The sequence below is a fragment of the Rana temporaria genome, chromosome 1 (assembly GCF_905171775.1).
Source record: "Rana temporaria chromosome 1, aRanTem1.1, whole genome shotgun sequence".
Taxonomy (NCBI): domain Eukaryota; kingdom Metazoa; phylum Chordata; class Amphibia; order Anura; family Ranidae; genus Rana; species Rana temporaria.
In genome coordinates, this window is record NC_053489.1 from 77,556,226 (window position 1) to 77,576,998 (window position 20,773).

Here is a 20,773-nt window from a genome sequence, read left to right on the forward strand (position 1 = left end):
TGAAGCGAGCTTCAATGGAAAAACGTGGTGAACTTAACCTCGCTTTGCTAGAGCATTGTGAAAAAACGATGGTGTGTAGGCAACTTCGTCTTTGAAAATTTAAGTTTCAAAAACTTTATTTTTTACTTCACAGAAAATGTCTTTTTTTTTCATCACATAAAGTGATGGTGTGTATGCGGCATAAGGGTAAAATGACAATTTATACATGTGGCCAAATTAAACAGGTCTCACCTTCTCCTGGTAAAGCAGCCAGCCGTAGGTCTGTAAGTCCCTGTTCACAGACGATGGGTGTACTTGTGCTTTTCCTTGTGCCGTTTCCACCATGCAGGCCAGCTTTTCTGACAGATCCACAGACTTTGTAAAGAGGATTTTGCCAACATTATCATACAGTCCAGCGGTGAGCACAGCTTTAATGAGGGATGTCTCCTCTGAAGAGAGTGCTCGTCTGTCCCCACTTCTGTGAGATACAAATCCAGGACGATCAAATCCTGCTGCTCTCACCAGTCTAATCAATTCCTGCTTTACATCCTAATAAATAAATAAATAAATATATCAGGTTACCATAATGAGAACAAGATCTATCCAAGTCAAGAAGTCTCTGAGCAATCCTCCACTGAGGCCCTGGGCTTTAAAGTGGTTGTAAAGGCAGAAGGTTTTTGTCATCTTAATGCATTCTAAAAATAAAAAACATTGGCCCAGATTCTCAGAAGAGATACAACAGCGTATCTCCAGATACGCCGTCGTATCTCTGCGTTGCGCCGTCGTATCTACGTGCCTGATTCTTAGAATCAGTTACGCATAGATATCTGTTAGATCCGACAGGCGTAAGTCTCTTACGCCGTCGGATCGTAACTGCATTTTTACGCTGGCCGCTAGGTGGCGCTTCCGTCGAATTCCGCGTAGAGCATGCAAATTAGGTAGATACGCAAATTCCCGAACGTACGCCCGGCCGACGCAGTAAAGTTACGCTGTTTACGTTAGGCTTTTCCCGGCGTATAGTTACCCCTGCTATATGGTGGCATAAATGCGGCGTAACAATGTTAAGTATGGCCGTCGTTCCTGCGTCGAAATTTGAAAAAGTTACGTCGTTTGCGTAAGTCGTCCGTGAATGGGGCTGGACGTCATTTACGTTCACGACGAAACCAATGACGTCCTTGCGGCGTACTTTGGAGCAATGCACACTGGGAAATTCCACGGACGGCGCATGCGCCGTTCGGGAAAAACGTCAATCATGTCGGGTCACAGTACATTTACATAAAACACGCCCCCCCCCCCCTGATCCAAATTTGAATTAGGCGGGCTTACGCCGGCCGATTTACGCTACGCCGCCACAACTTACGGAGCAAGTGCTTTGAGAATACAGCACTTGCCCGTCTAAGTTGCGGCGGCGTAACGTAAATCGGATACGTTACGCCGCTGGATGAGAATCTGGCCCCTTCTGTGTGCAGCAGCCTCCCTCATACTTACCCGAGACCCATCTCGATCCAGTAATGTTGCACAAGAGTCTTGGCATTCTGGGACTCCCCTCTTCATTGGCTGAGACAGCAGCGAAGCGCCATTGGCTCCTGCTGCTTGTCAAAGTCAGTGAGCCAATCAGCACTGACAAATAAATTTTGATTTCTAAAGCAGAACAAGAATGGGTGCAATGTGCGCTGGGTCCCCTGGGGAATTTAAAAGGAATTTTCACTTTTTTTCTAATAAAAAGGAAAGGGGAGTCCAGGAACTGTACAGAAGGCAGTGTGGGTGGCTGTCAGTGGCAGCCTAGCTATGTAATATACAGGACTAAACTGTCAATTTGACAGCTTGGTCCTGCACGGTGTAAAAGACAATACAAAAGCCCCAGACTGCACCTCCTAGTATGACGCCTGAGGCGGAACCTCTCCTGCTTGTTTTTAAATGTATCCATGCAGTGGTGTCCCCCCGTTGGGCTTTAAATGAAAAAATATATACTTCTGGAGAATGCCATTCTGTGGCAGTACCTCTATAGTTAGAAGAGCCTTTCTGTTCAGGAAGTTCTTCCTACAGTAATTCATCTCTGAGCCGTATTCTTCTGCTCGGATCTTCTTCCACCTGCAGAGAGAAAAGAGCCTGAATCTAATGGTCTATATAAATGGCAATTCCTGTTCTCTTGGGCAATTCATGCACTGTGAGTTGTCCCTAAGGACCAGGGCTAAGAAACATGGCTTAAGCCAAAACTGCAGACATGAAGGCCCTGTGTACAGCCTGGTACTCAAATCCATGGGGTTCCACAGGGGCAATAAATGCAATTTAACCACTAGCCGACCAGCCATCGCTGTAGGTATAGATCGCTTATTTAAGACGATCTAGCAAGCGCGTGCGCACCACATGTCCCTGGAGCCAATAGGCATGTCCGGCGGGCGCGATGTCCGCCAGGTACCCACAATCGCTCGTGACAGAGCAGGAACGTGGATCTGTGTGTGTAAACACACAGATCCATGTCCTGTCAGGGGAGTGGAGACAGATCATGTGTTCCTAGTATATAGGAACACCAATCGTTCTTCTCCCCCAGTCAGTCCCACCCCCCCACAGTTAGAACACACCTAGGGAACACAGTTAACCCCTCGATTGCCCCCCTAGTATTAAACCCTTCCCTGCCAGTGACATTTATACAGTAATCAGTGGCTATTTTAAGCTCTGATCCCTGTATAAATGTCAATGGTCCTAGAAAAGTGTCAAATGTGTCTGATCTGTCCGCCGCAATGTTGTAGTCCTGATATTAAAAAAAACGCAGATTCGCTGCCATTACTAGTAAAAACAAAAATTAGGGCTGTCCCGACACCACTTTTTTTAGGACTGAGTACAAATACCGATACTTTTTTTTCAAGTACTCGCCGATACCGATACTTTTTTTTTTTTTATGTCATGTGACAATTTGACCAATTGGCACTGATAGGTGGCACTGACAGATGGCTCCGACAGGCACTGATAGATTGGCACTGACAGATGGATGGCACTTATGGGCACTGAAAAGTAGCACTTATGGGCACTGAAAGGTGGCACTGATAGATGAAACTGATGTCACTTATGGGCAGGCACTGAAATGCAGCACTGATTGGCAATTGCATAATAAATAACAAGAATGATGAGAGGAGAGGAAGGATTTTGCAATGCTATATGGCATATAGCATTGTAAAATCCTTCCTTTCCTCTCATTATTCATGTCATTTAACTTCTAGTAAGTATACTGCAACGCCCATATTGGTACACCTTGCACTGGGCTGCAGTAAGCCAGCACCGGACATCTTGTTACACCCAGCCCGAACAATATGAGCTGGGTGTAACAAGATGTCCGCTGCTGGCGTTGTAATGTTTATCTTTCTGACGGAGACACGGAACGTCACTTCCTGTACCGAATGCGACTTCTCCAGTCACCGTTTTGGAAGGAATATGCGGCGGCGCCCTGCACTCCTGCCCCGGCCAGCTTACCCCCATGATCCACTGCTGCCAGACCGATCTCCGCTCCGCCCTCTCCATCCGCCGACTTCCGGTTCCAGGTATCGGATCTGGCAACGGGAGCATTTGTGCAAGTACAAGTACTCGCACAAATGCTCGGTATCGGTCCCGATACCAATACTAGTATTGGTATTACCCTAAGAAAAATAATAATAAAAATGCCAAAAATCTATCCCCTATTTTGTAGGCGCTATAACTTGTGCAAACCAATCAATATACGCTTAATGCGTTTTTTAAAAAAAAATACATATCGGCCTAAACTAATGAAGAATTATTTTATTTTCGTTTTTTTGTGGGGATATTTATTATAGCAAAAAGTACAAAATATTGTGGTTTTTTTTTTCAAAATTGTCGCTCTTTTTTTGTTTATAGCACAAAAAATAAAAACCGCAGAGGTGATCAAATACCACCAAAAGAAAGCTCTATTTGTGGGGAAAAAAGGCATACATTTTGTTTGGGTACAACATTGCACGACCGCGCAATTGTCAGTTAAAGTGACACAGTGCCGTATCGCAAAAAAATGGCCTGGTCATTAAGGGGGCAAATCCTTCTGGGGCTGAAGTGGTTAACCACTTGCCGACCTCCTCATGTACATATACGTCAGCAGAATGGCACGGACAGGCACATGTATGTACCTGTACGTGCTCTGCTTGACGTGGGTCGGGGGTCCGATCGGGACCCCCCGGTACATGCGGCGGTCGGTAAGCCTCAGGGAGCGATCCGGGACGACGGCGCGGCTATTCGTTTATAGCCGCCCCGTCGCGATCGCTCCCCGGAGCTGAATAACGGGGAGAGCTGTATGTAAACACGGCTTCCCCGTGCTTCACTGTGGCGGGGCATCGATCGAGTCATCCCTTTTATTAGGGAGACTCGATCGATGATGTCAGTCCTACAGCCACACCCCCCTAATGTTGTAAACACACACTAGGTGAACCCTAAATGTTACAGCGCCCCCTGTGTTCCCAAACTGCAACTGTCATTTTCACAATAAACAATGCAATTTAAATGCATTTTTTGCTGTGAAAATGACAATGGTCTCAAAAATGTGTCAAAATTGTCCGAAGTGTCCGCCATAATGTCGCAGTCACGAAAAAAATCACTGATCACCGCCATTAGTAGTAAAAAAAAAAATGCAATAAAACTATCCCCTATTTTGTAAACGCTATAAATGTTGCGCAAACCAACCGATAAACGATTATTGCGATTTTTTTTACCAAAAATAGGTAGAAGAATACGTATCGGCCTAAACTGAGGAAAAAAAAATGTATATCTGTTTTTGGGGGATATTTATTATAGCAAAAAGTAAAAAATATTGTTTTTTTTTTCAAAATTGTCGCTCTATTCTTGTTTATAGCGCAAAAACTAAAAACCGCAGATGTGATCAAATACCACCAAAAGAAAGCTCTATTTGTGGGGAAAAAAGGACGCCAATTTTGTTTGGAAGCCACGTCGCACGACCGCGCAATTGTCTGTTAAAGCGATGCAGTCCAGAACTGTAAAAACACCTTGGGTCTTTAGGCAGCATATTGGTCCGGGGCTTAAGTGGTTAAAGACCAGCAAAGACACTACAAGGTGTCTGCGCTTTATATTGCCACTTTAAGTACAAGGGCAGGTAGCTATAACTGCCCACTACTTCTGGGACACACAAGGCTTTCTTCAATTTAAGGATCCCAAATCCTGCTTTTGGTCATTCATATGTTCTACATGAATTCCATTTTTTCACCTAAAAAAGTCCTCCCAAAACCGGTTAAAATCTGTGAGTTCTTTAAACCCTCCTCTTATGTCTTACCCCATGTAGGCACTGAAGATGGTCAGGTGATCAGAGTTTGAAATTGCCATTGAAGATTTTGCCAGGTCTGCCTCGTCTTTTCTACCAATAGGTGTTACAAATGGAGACTTTTCAGTCATAGTAGCGGCCAGAGTTGCCTGTCAAGGAGCAATCACATCACAAAATCAAAACCAGCTTGAGTAGAATTTATTCCTAAGGCAAGGTCGTTATTACATGAGCCAATCTGTATGCCTGCAACAGTTTATAAAAAGAGCAAAAACAATCCTACTTACCACAGCATCGAGGCAGCCAAAAATAGCACCAAAAATGAGCATTTTTCCAATTTTCACATTAACGGGCAGTGCGGCCAGATGCTGCCCCAGGGGAGTGAGATTGGGCTGAGTCAGCTCACAGGCCCCGATCTTCCGCAGCAGGTTCATAGCGTTACTGATGACTTGGAGCTGTGGAGGGTCTAATGCTTTAGCCAGGAACTCTTCAGGGGAGCCAAGATCACACTTCTGTAAGGGCAAAATACAGAACAGGACCAGATATGAACAAAACAAGAGACGCAAATAGTATACAGTTACAGTGAACATCTGCAAGATGCATCTACTAGATAAGATAATAATATGTAGAAATGTAAGACAAATCTCACCATAATGTGTAAGCACAGCTCTTCTAATGGCACTCGCAATATTTCGGGAACAGAATACTCCATGAAACTGTGAAATCTACAAATAAGATACAAAAGCAAGAGAATGAAAACATAAAACGGCTCCAAACAGCTGATCAAACCAGGAGAAATACACAAAAAGGGTTCCAAATTCAAGGGTGTTTTAAAGCGGAGTTCCAACCACAATGAGCATTTTTTAAATGTATGTCCTTTCATCCTGCGTTTTTATAATATAAATCCGGTCACGGTTACAATCCGCCGCCGATCCGCATAGATATTCAAAAAAGATAGTTTATAAAACTATGTCTACATTGTTGTCATTTTGCTTGTGGGCATTGTGAAGCCTACAAGCACTTACTTCCTGGAAGTCTTGGATGGGGAGTGATAATTGGACAGCGCACTGCATCCTGGGAAATGATGACACACCTTTCCCAGGAGCATTAGAGGGAGATGATGTCAGAATCCTAGGTGGTTTCAAAGGCAGATTTTGTGGGACCGCATAGCAACAGGCATTTCCAGATGAGTAAAAAAAAATAATTTACTTTTTTTTTTCTTTTTTAAGCTCCAGTTTAAAGCAAAATTGTTTTTTTGATGGAACCTCCACTTTAACTACTTGCCGACCGCCCACCGTCGTTATACGTCATCACTTTGAAGATGGATATCTCGGTAACGGCAGCAGCTGCTGCCACAACCGAGATATTCATCTCTTCAGTGGGCGGTCCTGTCAGCGATAACGGCGGTCTCCGCGGCGGATTCGCCGCGAGATCGCCGTTATCGGTGGCGGGAGAGGGGCCCCCCCCCTCCCGCCGCTCTCCCGCTCCCTCCGCCGCTTACCATAGCCGTCGGTAGCGGCGGAGGAGATCGGGACCGTTCGGCAGCTGTGTGGGGTTGCGAGTGAAGGAAAAATCTCCTTCACCCGTCCCCATAGCTCTGCTGGGCGGAAGTGACGTCAAAACGTCAGTCCCGCCCAGCGTCTTAAAGCAACATTTTTTTTTTTTGTCATTTGAAAAAATGACAGTTTCAAATTTTTTTTTTTTTTTTTGCATTTAAGCCTAAATATGAGGTGTGAGGTCTTTTTGACCCCAGATCTCATATTTAAGAGGACCTGTCATGCTTTTTTCTATTACAAGGGATGTTTACATTCCTTGTAATAGGAATAAAAGTGATAATTTTTTTTTTTTTTATTTCAGTGTTAAAAATTGTAAAATAAATAAAAATAAATACGAAAACCCCCCAAAAAAAATTTTCAAACGCCCCGTCCCGACGAGCTCGCGCGTAGAAGCAAACGTATACGCGAGTAGCGCCCGCATATGAAAACGGTGTTCAAACCACACAAGTGAGGTATCGCCGCGATCAAGAGCAATAATTCTAGCCCTAGGCCTACTCTGTAACTCAAAAAATGCAACCTGTAGAATTTTTTAAACGTTGCCTATTGAGATTTTTAGGGTAAAAGTTTGACGCCATGCCACGAGCGGGCGCAATTTTTAAGCGTGACATGTTGGGTATCATTTTACTCAGCGTAACATTATCTTTCACAATATGTAAAAGAATTGGGCCAAATTTATTGTTGTCTTATTTTTTTTATTTAAAAAAGTGATTTTTTTCCAAAAAAAGTGCGCTTGTAAGACCGCTGCGCAAATACGGTGTGACAAAAAGTATTGCAATGACTGCCATTTTATTCTCTAGGGTGTTAGAAAAAAATATATATAATGTTTGGGGGTTTTAAGTAATTTTCTAGCAAAAAAAAAATGTTTTAGTCTCGTAAACACCGAATCTGAAAAACAGGCCCGGGGCTTAAGTGGTTAATGAGATGTCCTCGAGTTCTGTTCACACTCAGCGGTCACTAAACCTGAAAACTGCCAACACAGTAATTAAAGCGGAGCTCCAGTCCCCATAATCAATTTTTTTTAAAAGTTCCCCCATGATTGTTATAACTTCTATGTTAATATTTGCATACGACTTGTTTTCATGCTTCTTTCTTTTAACCTCTTAAAGCGGAGGTCCGCCTAAAAAAAAATATTAAAAGCCAGCAGCTACACATACTGCAGCTACACATACTGCAGCTGCTGACTTTTAATAAATGGACGCTCACCTGTCCAGGGTACCCGCGATGTCGGCAGCCGAAGCCGATGAATCGCTCGGCTCTCGGCTGCCCCGCCGCCATCCTCGGTGAGGGAATCAGGAAGTGAAGCGTTGCGGCTTCACTTCCTGGTTCCCTACTGCACATGCGCGAGTCCTCACTGATCCCTGCTGTCTTCTAGGACCTGTATGTTTCCCAGAATACAGCAGGGGGGACGGGCCCAGAAGGGGGGCGCGGGGGTCTATGCCTGGAAGTGGGTGCAAATACCTGTATTATACAGGTATCTGCATCCCCCCCCTGAAAGGTGTCAAATGCGACACCAGAGGGGGGAGGGTTCCAAAAAGCAGAGGTTCCATTTTTGTGTGGACCTCCGCTTTAAGGATCAGGCCCTATTTTTCAAACTTGTTGTTTACAAGTTAAAATAAAATTTTGTTTGCTAGAAAATTACTTGGAACCTCCAAACATTATATAATTTTTTTTCACGCTAGACACCCTAGAGCAGGGGTGTCAAACTGGCGGCCCTCCAGCTGTTCCGAAACTACAAGTCCCATCATGCCTCTGCCTGTGAGAGTCATGCTTGTAACTGTTAGCCTTGCAATGCCTCATGGGACTTGTAGTTTTGCAACAACTGGAGGGCCGCCAGTTTGACACCCCTGCCCTAGAGAATAAAATGGCGGTCGTTGTAATACTTTATGTCACACCGTATTTGCGCAACGTTATTACAAATACAAGTTTTTGTGAAAAATTGTATTTACAAAGCTCCGCATGTAAATAAAAGAAGTGCTCAAAATAGCGTGACGTGAGCATCACACGTTCACTTCAGATGGTTGCCGCACAGCACAAATCCTCAATGAGCAATTGTCCTACACCATAACCACAGTTTGTCCTGGACAAGCCACTTACTTCTCCTTGGTATAAAGCCGGAAGCAGAATCCTTCCTGGACACGGCCAGCTCTCCCCTGCCGCTGCAGTGCGCTGGCTTTACTTATGAAAGTCTCCACTAAGGAGCTCATCTGACTGCTCTCGTGATACCTGATAGGCAAGAAAACAGCAAAAATTACAGCCATGACATGAATAGAAAATGTATCTTTGAATATTGTTGAAAAATCGGATTACACCAAAAAGCATATCCGGTCTAAAGACATCACCTGTTTTCTTTTGTTTTCCCAGCATCGATGACAAACACCACATCAGGGATTGTGATACCCGTCTCAGCAATATTTGTTGCCAGTACAATCTGTAATCAAGCAGAGTTTGGAGGTTTGTGACGTCTGTTGGAAATCTCTGGTCTGCTGAGTGCATGTTATACATTCTTCTTCCCCATAACACAACTTACATGCGTCACCAAGCATGCCATAGAAATAACACAAATCAGAATGAAGATTTTTTTACAGTCTGAAGAATAATCCATTTGTGACTGTGACCCTATCAGTTGTAACTTGTCAACCCTGCAGCATCTCCTAAATTTCATTAGAACCTTAAATAGTGCCACCTGTTGGTGAAATCTGAATTTACTATGACTCCTTTCATCTATAGCAGATTTAAAAGAACAGCGCACTTTAATGTGTTGTTTGCCACCTTGTGATAGCAGTAAAGGTAAATGAAAAAACAAAGATAGAAAAAAGTGTTAGAAAGATAAATTACAATGAAAAAATAAAAAAAATATTAAAAAAGGTACTCCTGTTGCCCCTGTATACCCCCCAATGCCAAACGTAGCATAGGGAAACGCAAGTGTGCCACACACACACAATGGCCCAGATTCAAGAAGCAATTGCGCCCGTGTAACCATAAGTTACACGGCGCAATTGCTTACTTGCTCCGGTGTAACGAGTGCTCCTGATTCAGGAACCTCGTTACACCGACTGCAGCCTAAAATCTGCGCGGCATAAGGCTCTTATGCCTCGCAGATTTTAGGCTGCATTCTTGCGCGTGCCGCTAGGGGGCGCTCCCATTGTGATCAGCGTGTAGTATGCAAATTGCATACTACCAACTGATTCACAAACTTGTGCGGGCCCCGCGCAAGCCAGGTACGGAGTTTCCGTACGGCAACTTTAGCGCAAGGCTGCCCCTTCTAATAGTAGGGGCAGCCAATGCTAAAGTATAGCCGCCGCTCCCGCGACGTGAAATTTGAATTTCACGTCGTTTGCGTAAGTGATTCGTGAATGGCGCTGGACGCCATTCACGTTCACTTTGAAGCAAATGACGTCCTTGCGACGTCATTTGCCGCAATGCACGTCGGGAAAGTTTCCCGACGGAGCATGCGCTGTACGCTCGGCGCGGGAGCGCGCCTAATTTAAATGATTCCCGCCCCAGGGCGGGATCATTTAACTTGCGCGCGCTTACGCCGGGCAAATTTTCCGGCGCGCCCACGCAGTTCACGGAGCTACTGCTCCGTGAATCGAGGGCAGAGCAAAATATTTGCGGGGGCGCAGGGAAAAATCGTTGCCCTGCTCCCCCGCAAATATCGAACAAATGTACCTGAATCTGGGCCAATGTTAGAATGACAGCAATAAATACAGGGCCATAAGTCATGCCTAAGTCTAAACGGATAACCTGTAAACACTTTTAAGGCGTCACCTATACAGAATTTGGGGTACCAAGATTTTTTGCGATTTCACAGTGACCCACATTTTAGGTCTAGATATGTTTAGCCTCTATTTACTCGATGCATAATTTGCCCAAAAATTATGGTATGGTGTTTGTTTGCACTAAAATTCATTTTATTTCCTGAAAAAGTGCATTTGGTAAACAGCTGCCAAATATTGTGCAACATAAAAGATTGCAACTGTCACCAATTTATTAGATTGGGGGGGGGACATTGCACGAATGTCTAAAAAAAAATGGGCAACCTGATCAAGATTTCACCTTATGTTTCCAAATGGATTAAAGGGGTTGTAAAGCCTTCTGTGTGCAGCAGCCCCCCTAACACTTACCCGAGGTCCCTCTCTGTCTAGCAATATCCACAAGTGTCTCAGCCATCGGGACTCTCCCTCTGGATTGGCTGAGGCACAGCAACAGCGCCATTGACTCCTGATTCTGTGAAAGTCAGCTAGCCAATCAGGGGAGAAAGGGGGCAGGGCCGGGTCGGGGCTCCGTGTCACAGGGAGCTGCGAGTCGGCTTGGGTGCCCCCATAGCAAGCTGCTTGCTGTGGGGGCACTAAACAGGTGGGAGGGGCCAGGAGCACAGAAGAGGGACCTGAGAAGAAGAGGATTGGGGCTGCTCTGTGCAAATCCACTGCAACAGAGCAGGTAAGTAGAACATGTTTTTTTTTTTTTATAACAGCCCCCTCTGCATAGCAGGGGGAAATTCCAGTTTTATGCTTTATGAATAAGAACATGTAACAAAAATAAAAGTAGGTGTTATTCCAATTTGGCAGAAAAAGTGTAAATACACTTTCAGTCTGCCCATCATTTAATCAACCGCAGACACAGTCTTGCTGCAATTTGTAAGTTGATTAAAGCGGTGTGTGCGTTTTTTTTTCAACCTGCAAGTTAAAGCCATGCATCACAAAGCCCTTCTGTGCAACGCTGTTACTGCTGAGAGGCCTTCCATCTCCACCCGGTCTTCCTTCCGAGTCTGTGTACTCTAGCCGTGTGAGTGTCTGGAGCCATGATGATATCACTCCCCCGCATGCGCGCTGGAGCCACCGCTTATGGCACAGGACAGTGAAGGAACGACACGGATGGCCATTACTTCAGAGCGCATGTGACGGTGACGTCACTGGCTGCATGTACAGTACCGTATTTATCGGCGTATACCGCGCACCTTTTTCCCCTTAAAATAAGAAAAAAATTGTGTGTGCGCGATATACGCCAATACCCGCGCTGTGTTTGAACCTTGCCGCCGACATATACCGAGCGCAGTACACTCGGGTACATTCGGCTAGGCTCGGCTCCACTCGCGGTCACGCCCTGTGCCGCCTCCTAGCCTTTATGTGAGAGGAGCCGAGCGTGGCCGAGTGTACTGCGATCGGTATATGTCGGCGGCGGCGTTCAAACACAGTGCGGGGATCGACTCAGAAACAGCGCGGGAGAAGCGGGGAGGACACCACCAGGGCCGCAGATGAACAGCGGACCGGACAAGGCCGCCGATGGACGCCGGGCAAGACACCAAAACTGTAAGTAATTCATTTTTTTTCCCAGGAATTTCCCTTCTACTTTAGGGGTGCGCGCTATACGCCGGTGCGCGCTATAGGCAGGTAAATATCTCCCAAATGGTGCACGTTTAGGAGATATTTATAGTACCTATATGTAACCCTTATTATGGGCTTATCTATAGGTAACAGTCACAGATGGGAGTTTACTCCCAATTTAAGGCTCCTCCTTGCAACTATATGGAGGGATCTGAAGCAGCAGGAAAATTCCCTGGGGATAGAGACCCTTTTTATATAATTGAATGACCATAACCTGCTTAGCAACAAGACAATGTATATATTAGAAACCCTTTTACAATAATCTTATGTGAAAAAAATTAAGCATGACACATCTACTTTCAGCCCCACCTTTCTGGTTCCAGCTGGCGGCAGTATAAAGGCTTCAGCCTGATCCTGACTGGAGAGGATGGAATGAAGGGCAATCAGCTTGTACCTGAAACAAGCAACAGCAAACTGTGACTCTCTGTAACGGTTTTCTGAAGTTTTCTTTTATTAGACAACGTTTCATAATAGGGAAGAGATGGCATCAGGGAATTAACACTTATGCTAAAGTTCACCATACACTAATAGAATTTCCTTTGTTTTGAATAAAAATCAGTGCCATGATTATCAGTGCAGCCCCAACAGTGCCCAGCAGTGATGCCAGCCTGTGCCCATCAGTGAGGCCAATCTGTGCCCATCAGTGAGGCAAGTCAGTGCTGCCTTTCAGTGTTCATCAATGCCTGCTCATTAGTGCCACCTATCATTGCCCATAAGTGCCGCCTATCAGTGCTGCATATTAGTGCCTCCTCATTAGTGCCCTTCAGTGCCGTCTCATCAGTGCCAATTGGTGCAGCCCCATCAGCGCATATCAGTGAAAGAGAAGAATTATTTATTTACAAAAATTTCTGACAGAAACTAAGAAAAACATATTTTTTTTCAAAATTTCCCTTTTTTTTTTTGCAAAAAAATAAAAAACCCAGTGGTGATTAAATACCACCAAAAGAAAGCTCTAATTGTGTGACAAAAATGATTACAATTTAATTTGGGTACAGCGTTGCATGTCTGTGCAATTGTCAAAGTGTGACAGTGCTGAAAGCTGAAAACTGGCCTGGGCAGGAAGGGGCTAACAGGGCCCTGTATTGAAGCGTGTATTTAAACCCAGACCATGAAAAACTCTCATTAGGTGTTATATACAGATAGGGTTGTCCCGATACCGATACTAGTATCGGTACCGATCCTGAGTATTTGCGGGAGTACTCGTACTCCCGCAAATACCCCCGATACCGAAATAGAATACTAAAGGTGATGGGGTGGGTATTACCGCGCTTACCACAAGAGTGGGGGGGAAGGGAAAAGGAAGGGGTACAGCTGCTGCACTAAATAGTGTATCAAACCAGGAACAAATGAAGAATAAAGGGGTAGTGCTTTGCTGTGAATAGGGAGTGGGATAACGTGCAGAGGAAGTGTAGCCAATCCTTATATATGGAGGAAAAAAAAAATGGAAAAAATGGAAAATATAGTCTGGCTACTAATCATGAGTAGCAATAACAAAAAATGATACTGGTATACCATACAAATAAATATCATCAAAATAAACGTGCTACAATGCAGCCAAAGCTAGCTGAAGAAATGTGAAATACAGAGTGACAGTGCTGGTGTCATATAGTGAAATAAATAATAACAAAGTACTGATACACAATAAAGTGTACAGCGTGCAAAGCACACCAGTGACTGTAATAAACTAGGTTAAATGTCCATGCAGCAGATAACTATACACATAGCAGCAGGCAAAATCCAAAAATAAAAGTGCTGGTGTACTGATGCCAAAGTGACGTGACAAAAGGGGTTGATTTCCGGTGTTTTCTTCAGAGTAAGTGAGGATGTCCCCTTACCTTACTGCTGTAAGGTAACATCATAAAAACCCAGGTACACTTTTCTGGTCTTATCCACATAAGGTGTCATCAAAATGGACTGTAATTGGAAAAAAAAAAATAGATCCCTCTCGGTAGTCACGTCCAAACAGTGACAGTGACAGTGACAGTGACAGTGACTCGCACCCAGGGAGATGAAAGTGGCAATAGTGCAGTATCGTTTTAAAATTGGGTTTATTCAAACAAAATAATACACTAGGTACTCACATTGTTGTGATAAAAACAGGCATATAAAAACAGGGCGTTCGCCAACGTCACCTCCAGTACCTCTTGGTGGACTCTATGTAATACTCTTACGCCTATTCGTCACTTCTCGTAACTTCTTCAGGAGTCACTTTATTGTGTATCAGTACGTTTGTTATTATTTATTTCACTATATGACACCAGCACTGTCACTCTGTATTTCACATTTCTTCAGCTAGCTTTGGCTGCATTGTAGCACGTTTATTTTGATGATATTTATTTGTATGGTATACCAGTATAATTTTTTATTATTGCTACTCATGATTAGTAGCCAGACTATATTTTCCATTTTTTCCAATTTTTTTTTCTCCATATATAAGGATTGGCTACACTTCCTCTGCACGTTATCCCACTCCCTATTCACAGCGCAGCACTACCCCTTTATTCTTCATTTGAAATAGAATACTCCCTCCCCCGCCGCCGCTACGCCGCATCCCGCCGCCGTTACGTCGCATCCCGCCGCATCCGCCGACTGTTTAACACGCGCGGGGAGTGTAATGATTGGCGCCGCGCCTAGACACTCCCCCTTGCTCGGGTGAACTGTCCAATCCCGAGCAAGGGGGAGTGTCTGTACGCAGCGCGGCACAAATCATTACAGCTGTAATGATTGGTGCCGCGCCGCGTATAGACACTCCCCCTTGCTCGGGTGAACTGTCCAATCCCGAGCAAGGGGGAGTGTCTGTACGCAGCGCGGCGCCAATCATTACACTCCCCGCGCGTGTTAAACAGTCGGCGGCAGCGCGGATGCAGGTAAGGGGGATATGGGGGGAGACAATGTCTGCATATGGGAGACAATGGCTGGATATGGGGGAAGACAATGGCTGGATATGGGGGGAGACAAAGGCTGGATATGAGGGGGGGGACAATGTCTGCATATGGGAGACAATGGCTGGATATGGGGGAAGACAATGGCTGGATATGGGGGAAGACAATGGCTGGATATGGGGGGAGACAAAGGCTGGATATGGGGGGAGACAAAGGCTGGATATGGGGGGAGACAATGGCTGTATATGGGGGGAGACAATGGCTGGATATGGTGGGAGACAATGGCTGGATATGGTGGGAGACATTGCTGCATGGGGGGAGACAATGGCTGGATATGGGGGACATGGCTGCATATGGGGGGAGACAGTGGCTGGATAATGGGGGGAGACAGTGGCTGGATAATGGGGGGAGACAGTGGCTGCATATGGGGGGAGACAATGGGGGGACATGGCTGCATATGGAGACACATTTAAAAAAAAGTATCGGTATTCGGTATCGGCGACTACTTAAAAAAAAAGTATCGGTACTCGTACTCGGTCCTAAAAAAGTGGTATCGGGACAACCCTAGATAGTGTGCATACTCACAAAGCCACTAAAGCATTCGGGATGCAAAGAGTGAAATATACCGTGGAACCTCGGATTACGACCATAACCAGTTCCAGGAGAATGCTCGTAATCCAAAGTACTCGCATATCAAAGCGAGTTTCCCCATTGAAGTAAATGGAAACGAAAATAATTAGTTCCGCACTGACTTCAATGGCATGCAATACCGCATGCGGCCAGAGGCAGGGGGTGCCGCAGAGCCTCGGAAACAGCCGGAAAGGCCGGAGGACAGCTCGGCTGACCTTGGAAACCTGTAACGGCTCCGGCACCCCCCACCTCAGGCCAAACGCGGTACTGCACACCGCTTTGGCCTGAATCCTGCTTGTGTTGCGAGATAACACTCGCAATCCGAGTCAGGATTTTTCAAAATAGTGCTCGTATTGCGAAACGCTCGTTAACCGCGTTACTCGCAATCCAAGGTTCCACTGTACCTGGTTAATTTTGCCTTCAGCTGTCCCTCCCATCTTCTCTGTGTCCCCATTGCAGCCTGAGATTGTGTAGGCCAGCTGGTGTCTTCTACTGAGCATGCTCATATTTCAGTAACCTTCTAAGCCCTTCATTTCCTCCTTTTTTTATATCAGTGCAGCCCACCTGACTGTAGAGTTACACATGTGGGCTCTCTCCTCCCCCATGTTCTCCTATTGCTGAACACTATGGGGGCGGGATATACTATGCCGATTGATTACATTTACTAAAAAAAAATCCCCAAAAAGAGTTGCTTTAATATAAATCAGTATAAAATATATCACATGTAATTGATAATACCTGTAAAGTAATAAAAGAGCCTTGGATGCAGATGCCGTCTGAACAAAATGAAAGCTAGTGTCAGTAAACTCTGCCTACACCATATTAATTCACAAAAAATACACAAAGATTTATTGGGAGCTGTAAAAACAGTTTTCAATATTTAGAATTGAATTGCTCTTTAGAAACAGTTCTTTTGGTCATGCCATTGGCACTTCACCAGACACAGACTCACACAGTAGAGAGCATACATCAGCTCAGTAATAGAACCCCCTCCCAAATACCTTTCCCTGCAGATGTCAAAGAACTGGAAAGATCATGTGACCACACAGCAGTGCTGTAGGGATAAGGTACTTAGAGGATTTAACCACTTCCAGACCGCCGCATGTAGATATACGTCGGCAGAATGGCACGGACAGGCACATCAACGTACCTGTACGTGCCTGCCTAGACGTGGGTCGGGGGTCCGATCGGGACCCCCCCCGTACATGCGGCAGTTCCCGTGGCTTCAGGAGCGATCCGGGACGAGGGCGCGGCTATTCGTTTCTAGCCGCCACCTCGCGATCGCTCCCCGGAGCTGAAGAACGGGGAGAGCCGTATGTAAACACGGCTTCCCCGTGCTTCACTGTGGCGGCTGCATTGATCGTGTGATCCCTTTTATAGGGAGACTCGATCGATGACGTCAGACCTACAGCCACACCCCCCTACAGTTGTAAACACACACTAGGTGAACCCTAACTCCTACAGCGCCCCCTGTGGTTAACTCCCAAACTGCAACTGTCATTTTCACAATAAACAATGCAATTTAAATGCATTTTTTGCTGTGAAAATGACAATGGTCCCAAAAATGTGTCAAAATTGTCCAAGGTGTCCACCATAATGTCGCAGTCACGAAAAAAATCGCTGATCACCGCCATTAGTAGTAAAAAAAATAAAAAAAAATAAAACTATCCCCTATTTTGTAAACGCTATAAATTTTGCGCAAACCAATCGATAAACGCTTATTGCGTTTTTTTCCCCCCAAAAATAGGTAGAAGAATACGTATCGGCCTAAACTGAGGAAAAAAAAAATTATATATGGTTTTTGGGGGATATTTATTATAGCAAAAAGTAAAAAATATTGCATTTCTTTCAAAATTGTCGCTCTATTTTTGTTTATAGCGCAAAAAATAAAAACCGCAGAGGTGATCAAATACCACCAAAAGAAAGCTCTATTTGTGGGGGAAAAAGGATGCCAATTTTGTTTGGGAGCCACGTCGCACGACCGCGCAATTGTCTGTTAAAGCAACGCAGTGCCGAATCGCAAAACCCGGCCTGGGCATTTAGCTGCCTAAAGGTCCGGGGCTTAAGTGGTTAAAGAGCATACATCAGCTCAGTAATAAAACCCCCTCCCAAATACCTTTCCCTGCAGATGTCAAAGAACTGGAAAGATCATGTGACCACACAACAGTGCTGTAGGGATAAGGTACTTAGAGGATTTAAAAAAAAAAAAATATATAGTGCCCTGAAGTATATGATTTATGTGAATAAATTCTGGCTATTAACACTTCTCTGTTTAGTATCACTTTAATGCCATTATTACATGCATTACATATTGCGTGCAGTGAATCATGGGACATGTAGTTCCATCATTGGATGTGGGGGAAGAGAGATTGTGGGGGCAAAATCTGGTGCAACTCTGCATAGAAACCAATCAGCTTCAAGGTTGTGTTGCCAAAGCTTAAAGTGGAGTTCCACCCATAAATATAACATTACATCAGTAGTTTTAAAAAAATGTCATTAGTCCTTTACGAATTTTTTTTTTTTAGATGCCTTCAAAGTGTTGTTGCTAGGCAGAATAGTTAATCTTCCCACTTCCTGCACCTAGGTGCTTAATGCTTCCTAACCTACACCACACAGACTCCTGGGAATGTAGTAGGTGTAACTTTCCAGGAGTCTGTGCACTCCCCAGTCTCAAAGAATCATGTGACTTGGACAGCACAGGTGCTGAAACCTGATCTGACACTGCTTGTGCAGCACTGAGCATGTGCGAGATTTGCAAGGCTGAAATCCAGGAAGTCATACAGTCTGGCTTCATGATGCCCACACTTAAGATGGCCCCAGTCAATTTCTATTTTATAAAGTGTCTAAATGCTGTAACAACCTAACAAAACGGACCTTAGTTTACAGACTAACTTTACTAGAATACATTAAGCTTGTGTATTACAGGGGTATTTATATTTAAAAAGTGAAATTGTGGCCGGAACTCCGCTTTAATTGAACAAGCTGAAGTTAGAAGCTGAATGGCCACCATGCACAGCTAAACCAGATTCTGAGTGCATTGGCTTTAGTAAATCTACCCCTGGGTGCCCTCTTCCCAGCTAGAAATTCAAGAAAGTAATTATTGATAAAATTACCAACGTTAAAACAGATAGCTTGTTGTGTTTTTTTCCCGGGGTTTAATACTACTTTAATGAAGAGCTTATTCAGTTCAGATTGTTTTGCCGTTGGAACTGTTCATGTACAGTACTTATGTGCGAGTCACATTCCTGCTAGCCATTACCTTCTCCGGTCGTTGAATCTCTTGTCTACGGACAAAAGGTCATAAAGCTGTTGTATATCAGCAAGGCCAGGTAAGAAGATTAGCACAGCTCCTTCTACATTCCTGTACTGAGGGCTTCTGTCTGGTGAGGAGAAGAAATAGAGACCAAAAAAATACGTTAAAACTGCAGACAAAAAAAATAGTACAATAACACAATGCACTTGCAACAGGCTAGAGTTAAAGCAGAAGTAACACCCCCCCCTCCCCCCGATAAAAGGGGGGGGGGGGAAACCTGCAAGAGAAAGGCATAATGAGCTAGTATGCATAGCATACTAGCTCATGTGGCACTTACCTGATATTGAAGCCCCTGAAGTCCTCCTCGGTCATCGCTGCTGCCATGTCCCCTCGTAAATACTTCCTGTTTTCGCCGCTCCGGCGCTGTGATTAGCCAGAGCGGCGATGACGTCACTCCCGTGGGTGGATGAGTCTGGCAGCAGCATTCATGATGGATTGAAGGGGGGATAGACTATGTAGAGTTAACCCAATGAGGAGGGAGTTGCAGTAGTTGGACGTGTTATTTGGATATACCGTATTTATCTGCGTATAACACACATTCACTCTAAGAGGGAAGTTTCAGATTTTTTTTTTAATAAAGAACTCTGAAGCAAAATAAGGGTCAGTGCCCATCAATGTAGCTTAATCAGTGCCCATCTGCAGCCTCGCCATTGCCATGAATGCAGCCTCACCATTGACATGAATGCAGCCTCCCCACTGCCATGATTGCAGCTTCTCCACTGCCATGATTGCATCCTCTTCATTGGCATGAATGCAGCCTCATCACTGCCATGAATGCAGCCTCACATGTGCCACAAATGCAGCCTTACCATTGCCATCAGACCGTGGCAGACCTTGCAAGTGGACCCAATATGCCTGAGCAGCTGAATAAGGGACGATCTAACATCCAACAATGGATGGACACAAACAGGCTAGGCCTTAACGCCGAAAAAACTGAGCTTTTGCTGATCGGCCCACAGGCCAACTCTACCTTTTTACCTGCCTGGCCATCCTCGTTTGGCCCTGCCCCAACTCCAGCTAAGCAGGTTTAAAATCTGGGTATCATTTTTGATGCTGAACTAAGCTTTGTACCTCACGTAAAATATAGCATAAAATCAGCCAACTATCATCTGCAATTATTACGGAAAATTAAGAACCTCTTCACTCAGCACAACCGTATGATCTTAGTTCATGGACTTATCCACTCTAGGTTAGATTTCTCTAACGTTTTCTTTCTAGGGCTCCCACAGAAGTGGATAAAACGATTGCAGATCACACAGAATCATGCTGCAAGACTAGTCACAAACTGCCCAAGGCGGAATCACATCTCCCCGGTGCTTAAGAATCTACACTGGCTCCCGATAGCAAAACGGGTTGAGTTCAAGGCTCTCTGTCTGGTGTTTCGGGCCTATTGGCAACTAGGCCCGATGTACTTATCGAATATGACACAACACTACTGTCCACCCAGAGAGCTTCGCTCGACTGACGCTCTGTTAGCGATTATTCAATCTAGTCGATCAGCTTCAAAAGGTGGCCGCCGGCTCCAAACAGTGGGGAATTCTCTTTGGAACCAGCTCCCTCATCAGCTCCGAGCATCCTCCTCCTTGATGGCCTTCCGTAAGGGCTTGAAAACACTGCTTTATTCACAAGCCTATGGATAGACACTTGGCCTTCCAAGCCCTTAGCAGGACGGTGCCTTAATCACAGGCTGCGGTCCATGGTCAGGGAGTAGGGATAGGCTTTTTGTGCCCCCCCGCCCCCCCTTCTTTTTATATTTCTGT

At 45.0% G+C, this 20,773-nt stretch overlaps 1 protein-coding gene across 1 annotated transcript in view; it reads right to left on the bottom strand.

Moving 5' to 3' along the window:
- The window catches only part of DHX29 (DExH-box helicase 29), an 84,128-nt gene that overhangs the window by 10,048 nt on the left and 53,307 nt on the right, over positions 1-20,773 (bottom strand). Inside the window, exons 17-25 of the mRNA XM_040339444.1 lie at positions 18,960-19,080; positions 12,498-12,582; positions 9,144-9,232; positions 8,899-9,027; positions 5,898-5,973; positions 5,536-5,760; positions 5,264-5,400; positions 1,980-2,070; positions 232-528 (exon numbers count right to left, since the gene is read on the bottom strand). Of these exons, the coding sequence (XP_040195378.1) occupies positions 232-528; positions 1,980-2,070; positions 5,264-5,400; positions 5,536-5,760; positions 5,898-5,973; positions 8,899-9,027; positions 9,144-9,232; positions 12,498-12,582; positions 18,960-19,080 (1,250 nt within the window). The remainder of the gene's footprint in view (positions 1-231; positions 529-1,979; positions 2,071-5,263; positions 5,401-5,535; positions 5,761-5,897; positions 5,974-8,898; positions 9,028-9,143; positions 9,233-12,497; positions 12,583-18,959; positions 19,081-20,773) is intronic.